Here is a 17,291-nt window from a genome sequence, read left to right as displayed (position 1 = left end):
TCGATTCTGCTTTTTCTCATTTTCATTTGATTGTCATTTCACCTCAACCGATCGCAGCAGATGGCCCCGCCCCTCCCTGAGCCTGGAGGTTTCTTCCTGTTAAAAGGGAGTTTTTCCTTCCCACTGTCGCCAAAGTGCTTGCTCACAGGGGGTCATATGATTGTTGTGGTTTTCTCTGGAGGGTCTTTTCCTTACAATATAAAGCACCTTGAGGGGGCTGTTGTTGTGATTTGGCGCTGTATGGAAATGAAACTGAGTATTGTCAGGGTGGTCAGTGCTCACGTTCTAACAGTCAGTGTTATCCTTGTGGGCCTAAAAACAAACACTGTTCTGGGCCTTTTAAGCTCTAGATGTGGAGGATAGTGTTCATATGAGGGTATTTGGCTGTTCCAATAATCTGAAGAAAAGTAGTTTTCTTGAAAGCCAAAGAGTACATTCAGTCGAATACCACTGTCCATGCTCCTGGCGAGAGCAGCGTGATGAGCCAATAAGCAGACGAGGGGGAGCATTTTATGTCCCAGAGTCTCAAAACAGGAAATGTTCCACTTCGAAGTGAGCTGCAGGGCTCCGGCACTAATCTCGCTGCACAGCTGAAATAATCCACTGTCAGATATGTGCACTTACCCGTTTCTTCTTTCAAGGTTTCATGTGAAAGTAAATGTACGACATGTCACAGCAGCACGATGTGAGATGTTTCCATGTCACACACAGGCTGTTTTCACACGTGGACGACCCGTTCTTGGACGACCCGCTGCCGAGAGAGTACGTCCTCTACCTGCGACCCAGCGGGCCCCTTCAGAACCAGCTTTCCCATTTCTGGCAGCAGAGCCGGATCACCTGTGGCAAGAACAAAGCCCACAACATTTTCCCCCATATTACTCTCTGCCAGTTCTTCATGGTGAGTTATACTGGATTTAACTTTCATGGTTGAAATTCAACAATTGTAGTCGTCGATATCTGGATAGATTATTTTCTTCTTTGTCCTTGTGCATAAAGTTATTTATCTGAATAGTTTAAGGTAAGCTTTGGCTTATCACTGAAACAGCATCAACAGTGTTAATAGGAAAATACATGTGATGGTGCCATCAGAGCTCGTAGTGTCTGCTAACGACCAGCTGTCATGGGCTACGTTCACAGTGCAGGCGAAAGCGCATCAAATCCGACTTTTTTGACCCTATGCGACCCGTATCCAATCATGTTGTGACAGTGTGAACGGCACAAATCAGTCTTTTACGTCACTGACACAAGACAGGCGCCAATCATCCGCACCGGAGAAATTGATAGACTGCTGCAACAACACCTACTAGCTCTGTAGCTATGGGCTCAAAATGTGGTCATAAATATTTTGTACTTGTAAAAAAGATTTGTATGTGTAAACAGAATTTGTGTGTAAAAAAAGATTTGTGTGTGGACTTAGCCAAAAAAAAAACCCTGCAAGTTACAAGTACGAATTTTGACCCTATTTTTCTTCCTTTCATCTGATTGGCCAATGTAACAATCCAATCAGAGAACAGATGGGTTTGGCTGTCGGAGGGGCGCTTTTTTGAACTGCAGGTCCTTGAAGGGTGATACAGTTTGAAGCTGGAGGATCTCTATATAAATATCCGATAGCAGCTAGGTCCCCTAACTTTCAGCAGCTGTTGAAAGGATAAAGTTGTGGTATATCAGTGGTTAGAAATAACATTATTACTTTAGGATTAGTCTAACACAAAGTCAGGGCTGACCCGGGACCATTGCTGTGAGTCACAGCGCGCAGCATAAAGGTCCTTTCACATCGGACGCAGGATGTGCTGCTAATGCTAACTGCTAACTAAAAGCCAAGGATCCAGAATTTGTTGCGCTGGCTGCTGGGCTCTGTGGGTTTTTGCATCAGTACCTGTACTAGATGCACCTGCTCCTTGTCGTTTTCATCTCTGACTTTATGTGAACTACAAGAGTTTGTGGGTTTTTTTGCTGGTTCTTCAAATGTTCAATAAAAACATGTATGCTAATTCATAACAAAGAAAGCTTTGTGATGAAGACTGTCATTTCCAAAACACTGCCCCCCCCCTGCATCCGCAGCGCTGTTGAAAAGGCTGTGGAAGTCCCTGTATAAAACACGTAGACCTGTGACACAAAAATCACCAAACTCGGACGACCACAGACTGTTTTCCTTCGTGGTGATGAAGGAAAACGCTGGGTTGGCATGTAAAAGGCCATTTATTCCCTTCAAAGACCTGCAGTTCAAAAAAAGCGCCCCTCCGACAGCCAAACCCATCTGTTCTCTGATTGGATTGTTACATTTGTGATTGACATGACATTGACCAATCAGCTTAAAGGAAGAAAAATAGGGTCAAAATTCGTAGTTGTAACTTGCAGGGTTTTTTTGGGCTAAGTCCACACACAAATCTTTTTTACACACACAAATCTTTTTTACAAGTACAAAATATTTATGACCACATTTTGAGCCGATATGTAGCCGCCATTTTTACTTCCGTAAACAGAGCGCGTTGTGTGTGACGTCTTCTTTTGCGCATGCAGGCCGCTTTGAGGGCTGTAAACCGTTCACACCAGAGCGCGTTTGCTGTCACATTTTATTTGTAGTGTGAACAACCAGACAAAAAAATCGATTTGATCAAAACATCAGAATTGAGCATAAAGACCTGCAGTGTGAACGTAGCCTTAGAGATGAGTAAGAACTGAATCGTAAAAAAATTTAAGAACTAATTGAAGGATAAGCTTTATTTGTCAGTTGCAGTTGCCTGTATGGTCGACTGGGTCTGTCGACAATACAATATACAAACTTCCATTGGGGAGACAGGTCAGGCGAGGCAGCAAAAAAAGGGATAGACAGTGAGATATGTAACATATAGGGGCAAAGTCAGGAGAAAAAAAGGGTTCTGCCCATGATGACTTCCAACCAGTGAGTCGTCATGAGGAGAAAACACAAAAACTCCATAGCACGTAAAGAAGCACAGATATGATGTACACAGTCGTCACGGACGCTGCGAGTCCTCGCGCCTCCAGCTGAGCCGCTGTCTCCATGGGGGAAGTAAGCATGGGAGGAGGCGTTGGAAGGGAGTGTGGTGAGTGCATATCAGTATCAGTGTGCATGTGTGCGTGTCGGGGTGTGTGTCCTGAGTTCAGCCTGAGAAAGTGTCCTTTAGCCTGTTAGGCTAAGATCAACAGTCTGCAGCCTACGCAGGTGGCCTTGAGTCAGTTCGTTCTCGTTCTCGTATCTCCCGGAAGAATGTTGTTGTTCTCCTCGGCATCAACCTTCAAGCAGCTGGCGCCGTCGGGGTGGGGGTATAGCCGCATTATAGATGTAGGTAACAGGTTTTAGGTCGAACTGCACCCATTTTACACTCGTTCTAATGTCCATCACTGGTCTCCAGGTGTATCTCTCTTTGAAGAGCCGTGAGTCCTCCAAGATCTTTCCCATATTTCGTTCAGTAAGGACAGTCTGAGCACTCACCGCTCTTCCCACAGTTTCCATCAGAGCGGCGAGCCTTGTGGGGTTTTGAACAGCAGTCACTTCTTTCTTCACTTTCCGGTAAGCCAGGGCCAAGCCAGCTCCAAACAGCAAGAGCCCTGTTATCATGGGTCCGAATAAGTAGATGTCTTCAATGTCCTCGATAGACAGTCTCGCCAGGCACACGACCCCCCACTTCTGCCACCCGTCCATCGTGTGTCCAGCAGGGAACGTCCTTCTGGGACACTCTGGCTCTCCCGAACCCAGGCTTCTCGTCGAGAATAGAGTGTCAATAGCATTAAGGGACCAGTTGATCAAATCCATAGTTCTTCTTTAGTTTTAGAGAACAAGAGTGAGAAAGAGACTCTCTCAGGGTTAGAGTCAGACAAGACAAGGACATAGAAGCAGCAGCAGGGAAGATAAGGGAAGGAGAGGGTGAAAGATGCGTCCGCCTCCTCCAAGAGCCAGAAGAGAGATCTTTGTACAAAATCTTTAAGATTGAAGACATTTCTGGTAAATACGAATATCTGAAATAGGGAGGAGGGACAATAAGACAAGTGAACTGAGTCAAGGCAAATACAATGGTGGGAAAACATCAAAGGAGGAAGTTAAAAAAGGAAAGTAATAAACCACATGAAGCCACAAAAGAAGCTTTCAAAACAAGAGGAAATAGCGTAACATCCACACACGTGAGAGTTTTGTGAACTTTACAAAAAAGCGAACTACACAAATGTGTAGCACTCTAAAACTGTATGTTGTCGTTCTGCATGTTTACATCTTCTTCACAGCAGATATTTCTTAATGAGCAGCATCATTGTTATATTCCAGAGACTCCACAGATGTGCATCAGTATGGCACCCAGCCCTCACTCTGACCATCTCTTCTTGCTTACACAGTGTGCAGACCACAAAGTAGAAGCTCTGTGCGAAGCCCTCCAGGCCAGCGTACAGCAGTGGCGGGGTCGGTTTCCCAGCCCGCTGCCTTTGGAGCTCTACACATCTTCTAACTTCATCGGTCTTTTCGTGGAGGAGCAGGTGGCCGATATCCTCAAGCTGTTTGCAGCTGACTTTGCTGCAGAGGCTGTCAGGAAGGCAGGTAAGAAGTACGAGCGTGAGGGATATCTGCACCCACAATGCTTTCTGATATTAAAGACGTGTGTCTTCCTGTCAGTCTGTTCCATCTTTCACAGTGTGTCACCGTCTGTCAGCATCACTTCACTGTTGTCACAGAGTAATGCATGCTGACTGCCTTTGTGCTTGTTGTGAACGGCGTTCTTAACAGCTTATTGAAGGCCTCGCTCATTCTGTCACTCCGAGTACAGCGGGCGCGCCCACATCTTATCAGAGCGGATGCTCTGTTATATTTTGGTTGTTTAGCATTAAAGAAAAAAACAGACACAGGTTTCTTCAGATTGAAAGCAAAGCGCGCCTTTGTTCTGAAAGCAGTCCCTGTGTGACGTGTCTCCTGTCCCTCTGTCTCTGTCAGAAGTCCACGTGGAGCCTCACAAGAAGCAGCTCCATGTAACTCTAGCCTACAACTTCCCCAGTGATCACCTCCCCTCACTAGAGAAACTCGCTAAGGGCATTGAAGTGAAGCTGGGATGTGATTGGCTGGCTGTTCTGTTCTCCCGGGACATTCGTTTTGCTAACCACGAGGTAGCTGATATTCAGACTAAACCCCGCATGCTCCAGAACTGCACACACTGAGGACAGCTATTGAGTAGTGATGTCTGTATGTTCTGCTTGTCTGTGATTGGCCGATGCAGACCCTGAGGGTGATGTACCCCTACGTGCCACAGAACGACGATGAGCTGGAGCTGGTTCCCGGGGATTTCGTCTTTATGTCTCCCGTGGATCAGAACAGTACCAGCGAGGGCTGGGTGTACGGGACCTCGCTCGCCACCGGGCTGTCCGGCCTGCTGCCTGAGAACTATGTGAGCCTGGCGGATGAATCTGACACCTGGGTGTTTCATGCGTAAGTGTAGCACACGAGGAACGTTGCTGCTGAATATTTATGAGCGTGCACCTTCACTGATGACTGTAGGCTTTGCACAGTGCGTCTGCAGCTAGCCCAAACCAAAGAATCTGTGCGTAACAAAACCACGGCGGACCCGTCCACATGTTCGTGCTTTTCAGCGTCTTACACACTTTATTGGCCGCACGCGGTTGCTGTTCACAAACTCGGCTGCAGCTTTACAGCTCACAGCTTGACATCCACATCGACTACAACAGCACTGACTCAGACAGAGCACAGATTTTAAGCATGATTGCAGATGCCGCCCAGGTGCATCCATCTCACCTGCAGCGGCATCGCAGACCACGCCCCGCCTCGCTGTGTTTCCATATGGCAACGTTAACCTTACTTCTCAGGATCCAAAGAAACAATCAGTATATTTAAAGGTTCACATCACACACGTCTCTCAGCTCAGTTCAATTCCATTTTATTCGCGTAGCACCAGATTTACAGTGACAGTGTTTTTCCACCAACCACAGCTCCCACTCGTTCTTCAGCTGTGAGGCCAGTGACAAGGGCAGTAAAGACAGAGGCCTGTTCGATGGACTGTTGGACAGCCGCCGTCCCGATAGCACAAGTCCCGGGGACACGCCGTCCCTTAGTCTCATCTGTCATCCAATGCAGGTACTCAACCTGTGAACTGCGCACTAAATGTTGCTGTCATCTGTCCAAATGTTCAAGCGCCCTGTTACTCGGATGTTCAGCAGGTCCTGCGGATCAGCGGGGGTCACTCTCGGCAACCCAAGCGGACTCTTTTCGTGTGCCGCCACGGTGAGAGGATGGATGTGGTCTTTGGCAAACACTGGCTCTCCCTCTGCTCAGATAGTAAAGGTGAGCACGTCCACACACCTTCATTACTGTCTTTGTGCGTCTCACGGTGAGGTTTGGACATGCAGCGGTACTTTTCTCCCCGCCTCTGCAGGTAGATACGTACGTTCCAACCTGAACATGCCTCCCAGTCTGCCTCTGTGGGGAGGACAGAGAGACTATGACATGGATGCTCCCATTACTGTGTTTGGATCCACCCAGGCCCGGCTTGTGGGTACGTGACTGGTGCAGATGTGAATGGTGTAAAACACCTGCTGCTGATGAGCAGGCTGACATTTTTGTTTTTGCACGTGTGCTTTGCTTTCTTCTCCAGGTGAAGCCCTGTTAGAGAGCAACACAGCCATAGACTTTGTGTACTGCTCTCCCGCTCTGCGATGTGTTCAGACTGCACAGAACATCCTGAAAGGTAAAAACGGGTCCGGCCTGTGCACCAGCGGTCGCGCCGACACATCGAGATAGTGCGTTTCTTTTTTATCTACGACATTTGGTTTGTGCAAACAGGTTTACAGCAGGACAGCAAGCTGAAGGTGCGAGTGGAGCCGGGGCTTTTCGAATGGACCAAGTGGGTGTCTGGGAGCTCGATGCCTGCGTGGATACCTCCCACCGACCTGGCTGTTGCACACTTCAGCGTTGACACAACTTACAGGTGATGACTGCCGAGCAGCGGCTTTTGCTTGTGTGGGGACTTTGGATGCTAACTGTGCTGTGTTAGAGTTGCATACTTCACACCTCTAATACGGAGAGAAACTAAGACGTATCTATACAACTGTAAATATAAATCCACACAGAAAGCAATGGTATGAATGCTGGTCATGTGATGATGGGAAGGTTGGTGGTTCGATCCCTGCCAGTCTGCATCCCTCTAATCTACAAATATACTAACGCCAAGTTGTGTTGTATGAGGCGAGAGAGAAGCTCTGTATCAGAATCAGTCCATTTACCATGAACTGTATTTCACTCACAGTAGAGCGCAGAAAATATATCAGATGTTAAAAAAGAGAAAGGACCATTTGAAGAATAATATTAGCTCATATTTTATTTAATGGCAGCAACTCTTCTAACAACAGTCCATAAATGTTTGGACGTGAGGAGAGCAGCTGCTGGACCTGTGGCCGAGGTTGTCCCGCTGTGGTCTCACAGAGGATCGTAGCTGCTCGACTCTCCTCGGTCGTGTCGTCTTCTTTGTTTCATGATGTGGGTGGCTGTAGCTCAGGAGGTAGAGCAGGTTACCTACTGATCGGAAGGTTGGAGGTTCGATCCCAGGCTCCTCCAGTCTGCATGCCAAGTATCCTTGGGCAAGATACTAACCCCAAGTTGCTTTCCGATGCATCCATCTGTGTATGAGTGTAGTTAGAAAGCACTCAGTACAGAGGTAGTGCTTGTGAGAATGGGTGTGACTGGGTGAATGTGGCGTGTTGTATAGAGCGCTTTGAGTACTCCGGGAGAGTAGAAAAGCGCTGTATAAGAATCAGTCCATTTACCATGTTCTCAATGTTTCCGCTGGTGGTCTGCAGGCCAGTTCAACACTTGTACTGTGAAGCCGCACTGTCGTAACTCTGTGTGGTTTCACAGAAATATGGACCGTTCTTCCCTGGAAAGGACACGGTCGGGATGGCAGCACATGTTGCTGTGTCGTTCCACCATCTCCTTCATCCCATCAGAGGTGGAGACTTTTGAACTACGTGATAACAAGCCAGCCGCTGCTCTTTAGTCCACAGGACATTACAAATGTTTGATCTGTCTGATCACAGAGCAGTTTTCCTTCTTCCGTCGGTCCATGTTGAATGAGCTTGGGTCCAGAGATGATGTGTGCACAGCTTTAACCTGCCCGCGTGGCACAGCGGGCTGTGTTCTGGAAGTGTTCTTGAACCCGTGCACAGAGTCGTGACTGTTTGCATTCGTGATATTCAGCCTTGTGCACAGCCGCTGCTCCAGATTCTCTGAATCTTTCTGTAGATGATATACAGCGGCTTGCAAAAGTATTGGGCCCCTTGAACTTTCCCACATTTTGTCACATTACAGCCACAAACATGAACCTGCAACATGCACCTGTGTGTAATCTAATGTCAGTACAGATACAGCTGCTCTGTGACGGCCTCAGAGGTTGTCTGAGAGAACATTGGGAGCAACAACACCATGAAGTCCAAAGAACAGAGCAGACAGGTCAGGGATAAAGTTATTGAGAAATTTAAAGCAGGCTTAGGCTACACAAAGATTTCCCAAGCCTTGAACATCCACGGAGCTCTGTTCAAGCCATCATCCAGAAATGGAAGGAGTATGGCACAACTGTAAACCTACAAGGCCGTCTTTTGGGATAAAATGAGCTAATATTTTCCATAAAATAGAAAATGTCTTAGTGTAAGCATTTGACTTCTGTTGTGATTAAAATAGTGTACAGGATTAAGAGGTTTGCTAATCGTTGCATTCTGCTTTTACGGATTTTACACTGAGTCCCAACTTTTGGGGGGTTGAAGCAGGAGCAGCAGGGTTTGTAACACGCCAGCAGGAACCCTGTGTATGTCCGCCTGGCCTGCAGAGATCTCCTCTGTAGTTCTGATGGACTGAAGGGTCCAGAGCGAGTCTTACGCCATCTCCCAAACTGCAGTCCACGCCCACTCAAAGGCACAAAGAAGACACTTACCACTGCCTAACATGTTTCACTAATTATTTATCTCAATGCAGACCTCTGATCCCAGTCAGCAAGCTCACTGTGTCCGAGTCCTACGAGAACTACATGAGTCGGAGCTATCAAGTAACCAAAGACATCCTGTCAGACTGCAAAAACAGTGGTAAGAGACACACAGCAGAGCTGCTGCAGATGTGGAACGTTTAAAGATCAGCATGTTCATGTCTTTGTGCATCCCGCCTGGGTTTCCACTCTCCGTAGGAAACAACGTGCTGATTGTAGCCCACGCTTCTTCCTTAGAGGCCTGCACGCGCCAGCTGCAGGGCCGCAGCCCACAGAGCGCCAAGGACTTCATCCAAGTCGTCCGAAAGGTCCGCTCACACACCTCTTTTCATGTGGTGCATCTGTTTTATTGTCTTTGTTACATTCCACCTTTCTGCCCATCCGTCACTGCTTCCGTCTGGCTTCCCAGCCTCCTCTCCTCCAGCCCATTTGTGCAAAAACAGGAGTGCGTTCACTGTATAGAGGGAAACACAGTCAAAGCTGTATTTCTTTGACGGGTTTTGGAGGATCAGACAATAACAAACTGTGAACGGGACATTTCTGAAATCATGTGATGAACCAACACGAGCCCTACTGTCTAACATGGTTTCAGTTTAAATAAGGAACATGTGCATTTACTCTAAATTATTTTTAGTGCCCAGCTCGCTCATGCTCAGCTCTCTGACCCGACTTGAAAAGCAGGGAAGCGACTGGAAGCTCTCATGTGCACAGTTTCTACCATCATGTCTTTGGGTTCCTACCAGACTAAACTTCCTCTTTAGATAACGTTTGTTCTCTGGGTGGCTCATTGGGGGGAAATGAGTTGATGTGTCTCACGTCACTGAGGCTTTAGTGTTTATCCAGGGTGTTAATGTGAAACAGTCAAACCAAACATGGCTGCGGAAGATTGGAAATGCCCAAATGACAACAGATAACGCAAAGTCAAAAAGTGAAGTGCGTGTGTTTCCCTCTGGTTTTACTTTGGTTTCTCTTTTCAATTAAACGGAACAAAAGAGCAGTTTTATGTGTTTTTAGCAACGGTAAACTAAACGCTGCCGTAGCTTTGTGCCATCACAGTACAGGATCTGTCCACGCTGCAGTTCATGTTCCTGTTGATGTTCACTGAGGGTCATTAACTGCTTCTCATACTCACACTGACTGTGCTGCGCTCTGCTGGATGACACTGTGAAGTATAAAACAGCTGATGATGTCAAAAAATAGGAAATAAATAAATCAGTTTGCACTAAAGTGGAAACTTAAAAGAATCAAAAAATATTCTTTATAAATAATTAATGAAACAGTAATGTGTGTTTTTGTTAAATACAAAGAAATGATACAAAGATTATTATCCTTGTATTTCCCACATTCACGTCACGTGCTCTGTTAGTGTGAGTACACATAAAACAAAGTCTTGTAACATAATATCTATGAAGTCGTGGCTTCCTTCCTGTTGGAGGTTAAATGAGGAGCGCTACATTTGGAAACACGGGAAAATCCAGGAAACAATAATGAAAATGTTACAAAGTTTTTGTGTCGGACCGCCGTCATCTTTAATCTACTCTCCGAGTCACGTTTCCTTTGCTCTGCTTGCTCCTCAGATCCCTTACCTGGGCTTTTGCTCCTGCGAGGAGCAGGGGGACACGGGGGTGTGGCAGTTAGCGGACCCTCCCATCCTCCCCCTCACACATGGGCCAAACCACAGCTTTGACTGGAGGGAGACGCTCCTGCAAGAATGACGGCCCAAGCAGACCCTCTTAACCTGATGATGTACACACTCGGACTGCAGTGGCACCGCCGCCCCACCCCCACCCTTCCTCCAAATACTGGAACTTTCCGCCCGTCAGCAGAGAGCGCCTCGGCTCTCTACCCCAGGTGACAACGTTTGGCAGCGTGTGTTCGCTCAACATTAAGCACGCTCAAATATCACCCACCCAGTCTCAGGAAACGCATCAGGATCATAAGACGGCGGTTCTCTATTAAAAATGACGTTTGATTGATTTTAGTGAGAACTTAGAATTTGATCTATTGAGTTGTGACGTTAGCACGCAGTAGCATTCTGGCTATAGGTGTAAATGTTTTTGCTCAAAGCGTGAAATTACAATCAGTTTTAAACACGCCGATGTTTTTGTAGTATTACATTTGGACAGGACAAAAGATTAGTTACAGTAGACTGACCACCTCCATTTACAGTAAGTCCAAAGATTTCCCCTTGAATGGGGCAAAGAAAGGCATCAGATACTGTTTTACTCTAACTTTACAATAAACGACATCATTAAAAACATGGCTTTATGTAAACACATGTGAACACTTTTTGTTCTGCAGTGGAGTTTCTCAAAGTTTCATGAGACTGTGGGTTTGTAACCACGGAGCTCCCGATCAGAACAACAGCGTAGTGTTATTGGAGCTTTCATGGAGTTGGCGTCCCGTGTCCTGCCGCTGCCACGTCACCAGCTGAGGTAGAACGTTTACGCCACACCTCGTAGTCTTCGTCACACCCTCCCGATGCCCCCGTACAATGCATCCCCCCACTGTCGTCTCCATATGTAGCACACTGAGGACAGCGGTGTCTCTGCAGCAACATCACGACCTGCAATACCGACAATCACAAAGTAGCTTCTTAATTCTGGTCCAGCAGCAGTTTGTTGTTCAGACGTTCTCAGCGATCAGAAACGTCTTCCACTTTTATTTGTATTTATTTATAAGCCTTTATTGTTACAAGCAAAAATAATAAAAACAGCATGCAAGAACTTATGCTCTGTATCTCAGGTGTTGACTACATTTAAGACACACACAGTGTGTGTGTGGTCTGAAAACTGTTCCACTGATTGACTGTGATGTTGCCCCTGTCTAAGATTAAACTGATGTACCAACTGCCATCAGCAGCTGTAGCAGAAACGACGTATTCACACATCTGCTCTTTCATCCCGCTGCGTTTGGGGAATCCTGGCTCATGCTGCCAATGCAAAATGAGTTCCCACTGCAATGTAATGCTGGCGTCTTCGTGCATACTAGCAAAGTAGTCTGCGTTGTTCCAAGTGCAGAGCAGCTTCCATTGCTAACACGAGAGCTAAGGCTGCGTTCACATACAGCATCATGGTGTTCATCACCAACGCCACAGGAATAGCTCGACAGTTTGAAAAAAGGCTTCTCAGCGCTGATCATTTTAAAGGGTCTCTGTGTAGAAACGTGTGTGCGGAGAGTTCAGCCAAGACTCAACCAACGTTTAGGAGAACTGCTCCTTTAAAGAAGCAGTTTGGCACAGCTGGCAAGTGTAGCCGTTCCCTGCACTCCAGCTGCACGGCTGCCATGTCTGCTACAGACAACAGAGCTCCACTCACATCACAGGTAAAAGCAGCTGAAACCAGTACGGTGGATAAAGAGAATTCAAGACTAATAACAGCATTTGGTGATTTAATAACCTGTTACATGCTTGACTTGTTCTAAACTGTTTCTGTTTTGTAAACTGTATCACTTTCAGATTTTTAAACCGGGATAATCCCTGATTGACTAGCATTTGTCAAACTGTAAATTATGAAGAGCTAACAATGAATTTTGCTCTCAGAGTAAAGAAAGAAGCTGCAGGAACACATCTGCGTTGTAAAAACCGTATGACCAGTCTGCAATGAAACCTCTCAGTGAGAAGCATCAGTCAGGAGGAACATAGCAGCGGCGACACGACGCGATGCTCGTGAAAACTTCACATCAGACCCGCTAAGCACTTGTAGCATTGCTGAGTTCAGTCACTGCACAGTGGTCACAGATGCAAATGTGTGAGGGAAGAGTCACTGCTCCCACACGAATGTGAAAGTTTCTTCCTGTTTAATAAACGTCAGACATTCAGGAGCAACATAAAGTCTTAATCTGTGTGAAAAGTGACGAGGAAGAAGCCATGGTGTTCCTTTACTCTTTATTTATTGTCTGATTATATCACCAGATGTGTACAGCAATTAATTTAAAGAAATGTTGGCCTGTAATTTAAACTCTGTGTGCGTGCGTGTCTGTGTGTATGTCTGTGCGTGCGTCTGTGTGTATGTCTGTGCGTGCGTGTGTGTATGTCTGTGTGTCTGTGTGTGCGTGTGTGTCTGTGTGTGCGTGTGTGTATGTCTGTGCGTGCGTGCGTGTGTGCGTGTGTATGTGTGTATGTCTGTGTGTGCGTGTGTGTATGTGTGTGCGTGCGTGTGTGCGTGTGTGTGTATGTGTGTATGTCTGTGCGTGCGTGCGTGTATGTCTGTGCGTGCGTGTGTGCGTGTGTGTGTATGTGTGTATGTCTGTGTGTGCGTGTGTGTATGTCTGTGTGTGCGTGTGTGTATGTCTGTGCGTGCGTGCGTGCGTGTGTGTGTATGTGTGTATGTCTGTGCGTGCGTGTGTGTGTATGTGTGTATGTCTGTGCGTGCGTGTGTGCGTGTGTATGTGTGTGTGTCTGTGCGTGCGTGCGTGCGTGCGTGTGTATGTCTGTGCGTGCGTATGTCTGTGCGTGTGTGTGCGTGTGCATGTCTGTGCGTGTGTGTGCGTGTGCATGTCTGTGCGTGTGTGTGCGTGTGCATGTCTGTGCGTGTGCGTGTGCATGTCTGTGCGTGTGCGTGTGCATGTCTGTGCGTGTGCGTGTGTATGTCTGTGCGTGCGTGTATGTCTGTGCGTGTGTATGTCTGTGCGTGTGTGTGCGTGTGCATGTCTGTGCGTGTGTGTGCGTGTGCGTGTGTATGTCTGTGCGTGCGTGTGCGTGTGCGTGTATGTCTGTGTGTGCGTGTGTGCGTGTATGTCTGTGTGTGCGTGTGTATGTCTGTGTGTGCGTGTGCATGTCTGTGCGTGCGTGCATGTCTGTGCGTGCGTGTGTGTGTGTATGTCTGTGCGTGTGTGTATGTCTGTGCGTGCGTGTATGTCTGTGCGTGCGTGTATGTCTGTGCGTGCGTGCGTGTGTGCGTGTGTCTGTGCGTGCGTGCGTGTGTGCGTGTGTCTGTGCGTGCGTGCGTGTGTGCGTGTGTCTGTGCGTGCGTGTGTGCGTGTGTCTGTGCGTGCGTGCGTGCGTGTGTCTGTGCGTGCGTGCGTCTGTGCATGTCTGTGTGTGCGCGCGTCTGTGTGCATGTCTGTGTGTGTGTGCGTGCATGTCTGTGCGTGCGTGTCTGTGTGTGTGCGCATGTGTGTGTGTGCGTGTCTGTGCATGTCTGTGTGTGTGTGTGTGTGTGTGCGTCTGTGTGTGTGTCTCTGTCTCGTGCTGAGGTATAAAGAGCAGCTGTGCTTTTTAACGGCTGTAATATTTTCATAGTGATTCGTGTGTGAGCGTCAGCCTACAACTGAACGATGATCCTTTGTGTTTTGTTCTGATGGAAGCTGAAAGAGAAACCTAATTTTTCTCCATAACTGAAGTTTTACTACATGTGTGCAAGTTATTGTCTGTTTGACTTGATTGATTTGATGCAGTTACTGTAAAGGAGAATGAGTCAAATAAAAATCAATACCTAATCGTTTTGTGAAGATTGATTGTTCATAACCAGCAAATCTGACTGAAGACTGCTGGCTCTTAAATCCGTTTAGGCTCGTATATATTGACACATTGGTACCACTTTTGTTTTTTCCTGTAATACTTATGTGATCAATAGAGGCTGCGAGAGAAAAAATGATGTCCAGCTCATGAATTTGCACAGTACTGTAATTATAGAAAAACAAGAAAATACTGTACATGCAGACCGTCCTGTACATTCGCCTCACAGTTAAAGTGTTGGTCACTCTGGGACTTTTCCCTAAAATACCTTCATCAAAATCTTTATGGCCTCATGCTCACTAAGGCCGGCGTTTTTTTCCTTTCTTAGATTCAATTAAAGTCAATTTATATAGCACCAACAACAGTCGCCGCAAGGCGCTTTATATTGTGAGGTCGACCCTACAATAATACATACAGAGAAAAACCCAACAATCATATGACCCCCTATGAGCAGCACTTTGGCAACAGTGGGAAGGAAAAACTCCCTTTTAACAGGAAGAAACCTCCAGCAGAACCAGGCTCAGGGAGGGGCGGGGCCATCTGCTGTGATTGGTTGGGGTGAGAGAAGGAAGACAAACTGGAAGCTGGTTCCACAGAAGAGGGGCCTGAAAACTGAAGGCTCTGCCTCCTGTAACACTGATGTAGCGCTAATGAATTAATACAGGCTAGGGATTGAGTGTAATTTTATGGTTATTATTAATCAGAAGATTTAGGGACGCCACTGGAGCTGATGGGCAGTAATTAATAAATACACACAACACAAAAAATGGTTTTGCAGGTACCATGTATTTAACCAAACCCCAAAAAAGAATAACAAGAAAAGAAAAACTTAAATAATCACTCCTGCTGCAGCTATCCAATTAATCAAAAACACAGTGAGGGTGCACAAAGACAACTAAACAGATTTGTCTGGCTTATACCAAGCAACACAGGTTCTCAAAAAAACAGTTCCCCCATAAACACCACATGTTAATATCAAATCCACTGATCCACACTGAAGTCCATGAGTTTAATCTGAATGTCCATGAGAGATGTCCAAGCGCTATTGTCCATAAATGAAGGGAATGGTGTGTATGATTGCGGAAATCAGTGTATTTGGAAAATGGGACAGAGCGTTGTCTTTGATAGCTTCCTACCCAACCGGTGGAAGCGTCAATTGCAGAATGTGTCCTGCTCCTAGCCGTTCATTGGCTCGCCATCCTCTTTCATACCCCAACAAGGTTCACCTGGCCTGCATTAAATAAACAAGGCCAATAAGAAATCACAAGAATAATACAAAAATGTCAGCCAATTAAGCTAAATACATTAAGTTATTCTTGTTCCTGTGTACACAATTTATAAATAAATAAACAAACAATATATTGGTTAAATATAATATTCCTAACCAATAAGAATTTAACTGAAAACATTTCAACTGCTACATAGAATAGAATAGAATACAACTTTATTGTCATTGCACATGCACAGGTACAGGGCAACGAAATGCAGTTTGCATCCATCCAGAAGTGCTTTAGTGATATAGATATATTACAATATATATTAGCAATAATATAGATGTGTGAGTATATTACAGAAATGGGTCTATTATGGTATGTTATAATGTACACGGTATGAAGTATGTTGTGAATATTCTATAACTATAAGTATGTACAGGCTGTAGTGAGTACAAGCTATGTACAGGCTATGAACAGGATATAAATATGAAAAACTATACAGAATATGAAATAAATAACTTTACAGAAATCTGAGATATACAGCTATACAGAAATGTGAACTATGCAAGTTGTAAACAGTTGTAGGATTAAAGATTATCGAATGTACAGAATGATTATTTACACACATACATACATACTATGTAGCTCCACAACATTTGTTATTCAACAACTATCAGTCAAATCAAAATCAAATTGTTTGGACCGGCAGCAGCCGATTAGGGTCAGCTGGTAGCAATACAAACAGTCAATTAAAAGTTCAAACTCACCAATTCCGTTCTGTTCAGTGCACAACAACACTATGGCTCTGGCTCACAGTAATCAGCACCTAAGTTGCATAAGTTAGTTGGTGTTAAAAAAAATGCATTAAAACGGGAAAAGCAAATGTTTGCCAATACACACCTGCAACAGCTCTGTCACCTGGCTTGCCTCCACGCATCTGACGGGAGGAAGTCGGGACAGGCTTACTATGACCTACATGCCATCCGATTGGCTGAGCAAAGTCATGTGGTTGGAGTCATGCATTTGTGATGCGTTCAATGGCAGGAAATAAGTGCAGGAAATTACTCTGGGTTACACTCCCATTCTACTTTTAAGATAAGATAAGATAGAACTTTATTAATCCCTCGGGTGGGTTCCTCTGGGAAATTAGGTTTCCAAAAGCACAGCACCGACAGAAGTTACAGAATGTTATATATATATATATATATATATTAGGGGTGCAACGATACACAAAATTCACGGTTCGGTTCGGTTCGATACTTTGGTGTCACGGTTCGATATTTTTTCGATACAAAAAAAAATGTTCATGCCTTTTTAATTTGTCATTTATTAAAATTATAAATATATATTTTAACTCAAAAGTACAGTTTTTAAATTTAACCCTAACCCTTGTGCGTGTTTTTTATTTTGACAGCGAATGCGCACCTGCGGACCACTTATGTGCAGCCCTGGTTATTTAGCTCGTCATATTGCAGCCACAGAAATTCTTTTGTCCATGGAACCATAAAGCTGCACTTTCTTTTTGCCTTATAGTCTGATTTGTCATAACTTTTCCGTTTTGTGGTAAGCTTTTCTTTGGCTGTCACTTCTTCACCCTGACCTGTCTTATTTGGCTCAGCAGAACTAAAATATATATCT

At 45.6% G+C, this 17,291-nt stretch overlaps 1 protein-coding gene and 1 long non-coding RNA gene across 3 annotated transcripts in view; one reads left to right on the top strand and one right to left on the bottom strand.

Moving 5' to 3' along the window:
- Positions 1–14,404, top strand: part of LOC308400751 (ubiquitin-associated and SH3 domain-containing protein B-like) — a 48,017-nt gene extending 33,613 nt beyond the window's left edge. Inside the window, exons 3-14 of one of the 2 annotated variants that reach the window (XM_080888679.1) lie at positions 712–898; positions 4,348–4,546; positions 4,937–5,106; positions 5,217–5,425; positions 5,944–6,088; positions 6,172–6,295; positions 6,387–6,506; positions 6,606–6,698; positions 6,794–6,938; positions 8,975–9,081; positions 9,180–9,289; positions 10,559–14,404. In XM_080888679.1, the coding sequence (XP_080744805.1) occupies positions 712–898; positions 4,348–4,546; positions 4,937–5,106; positions 5,217–5,425; positions 5,944–6,088; positions 6,172–6,295; positions 6,387–6,506; positions 6,606–6,698; positions 6,794–6,938; positions 8,975–9,081; positions 9,180–9,289; positions 10,559–10,696 (1,747 nt within the window). In that variant the 3' untranslated portion in view covers positions 10,697–14,404. Of the gene's footprint in view, positions 1–711; positions 899–4,347; positions 4,547–4,936; positions 5,107–5,216; positions 5,426–5,943; positions 6,089–6,168; positions 6,296–6,386; positions 6,507–6,605; positions 6,699–6,793; positions 6,939–8,974; positions 9,082–9,179; positions 9,290–10,558 lie in introns of both variants that reach the window. The other variant, XM_080888678.1, reaches the window with a different exon arrangement.
- Positions 14,405–14,825: 421 nt separating this feature from the next.
- On the bottom strand, positions 14,826–16,586 carry LOC308401109. The gene is made up of 3 exons (XR_013972461.1): positions 16,554–16,586; positions 16,421–16,479; positions 14,826–15,670 (listed from the first exon to the last, which is right to left on the bottom strand). It is a non-coding gene; the product is annotated as an uncharacterized lncRNA (long non-coding RNA).
- Between the last annotated feature and the right edge of the window lie 705 nt (positions 16,587–17,291).

This window comes from Rhamphochromis sp. 'chilingali', assembly GCF_963969265.1.
Source record: "Rhamphochromis sp. 'chilingali' genome assembly, chromosome: 8".
Taxonomy (NCBI): Eukaryota; Metazoa; Chordata; class Actinopteri; order Cichliformes; family Cichlidae; genus Rhamphochromis; species Rhamphochromis sp. 'chilingali'.
The sequence above is the reverse complement of the archived record's forward strand: the minus strand, read 5'-3'. Positions and strand labels throughout refer to the sequence as shown.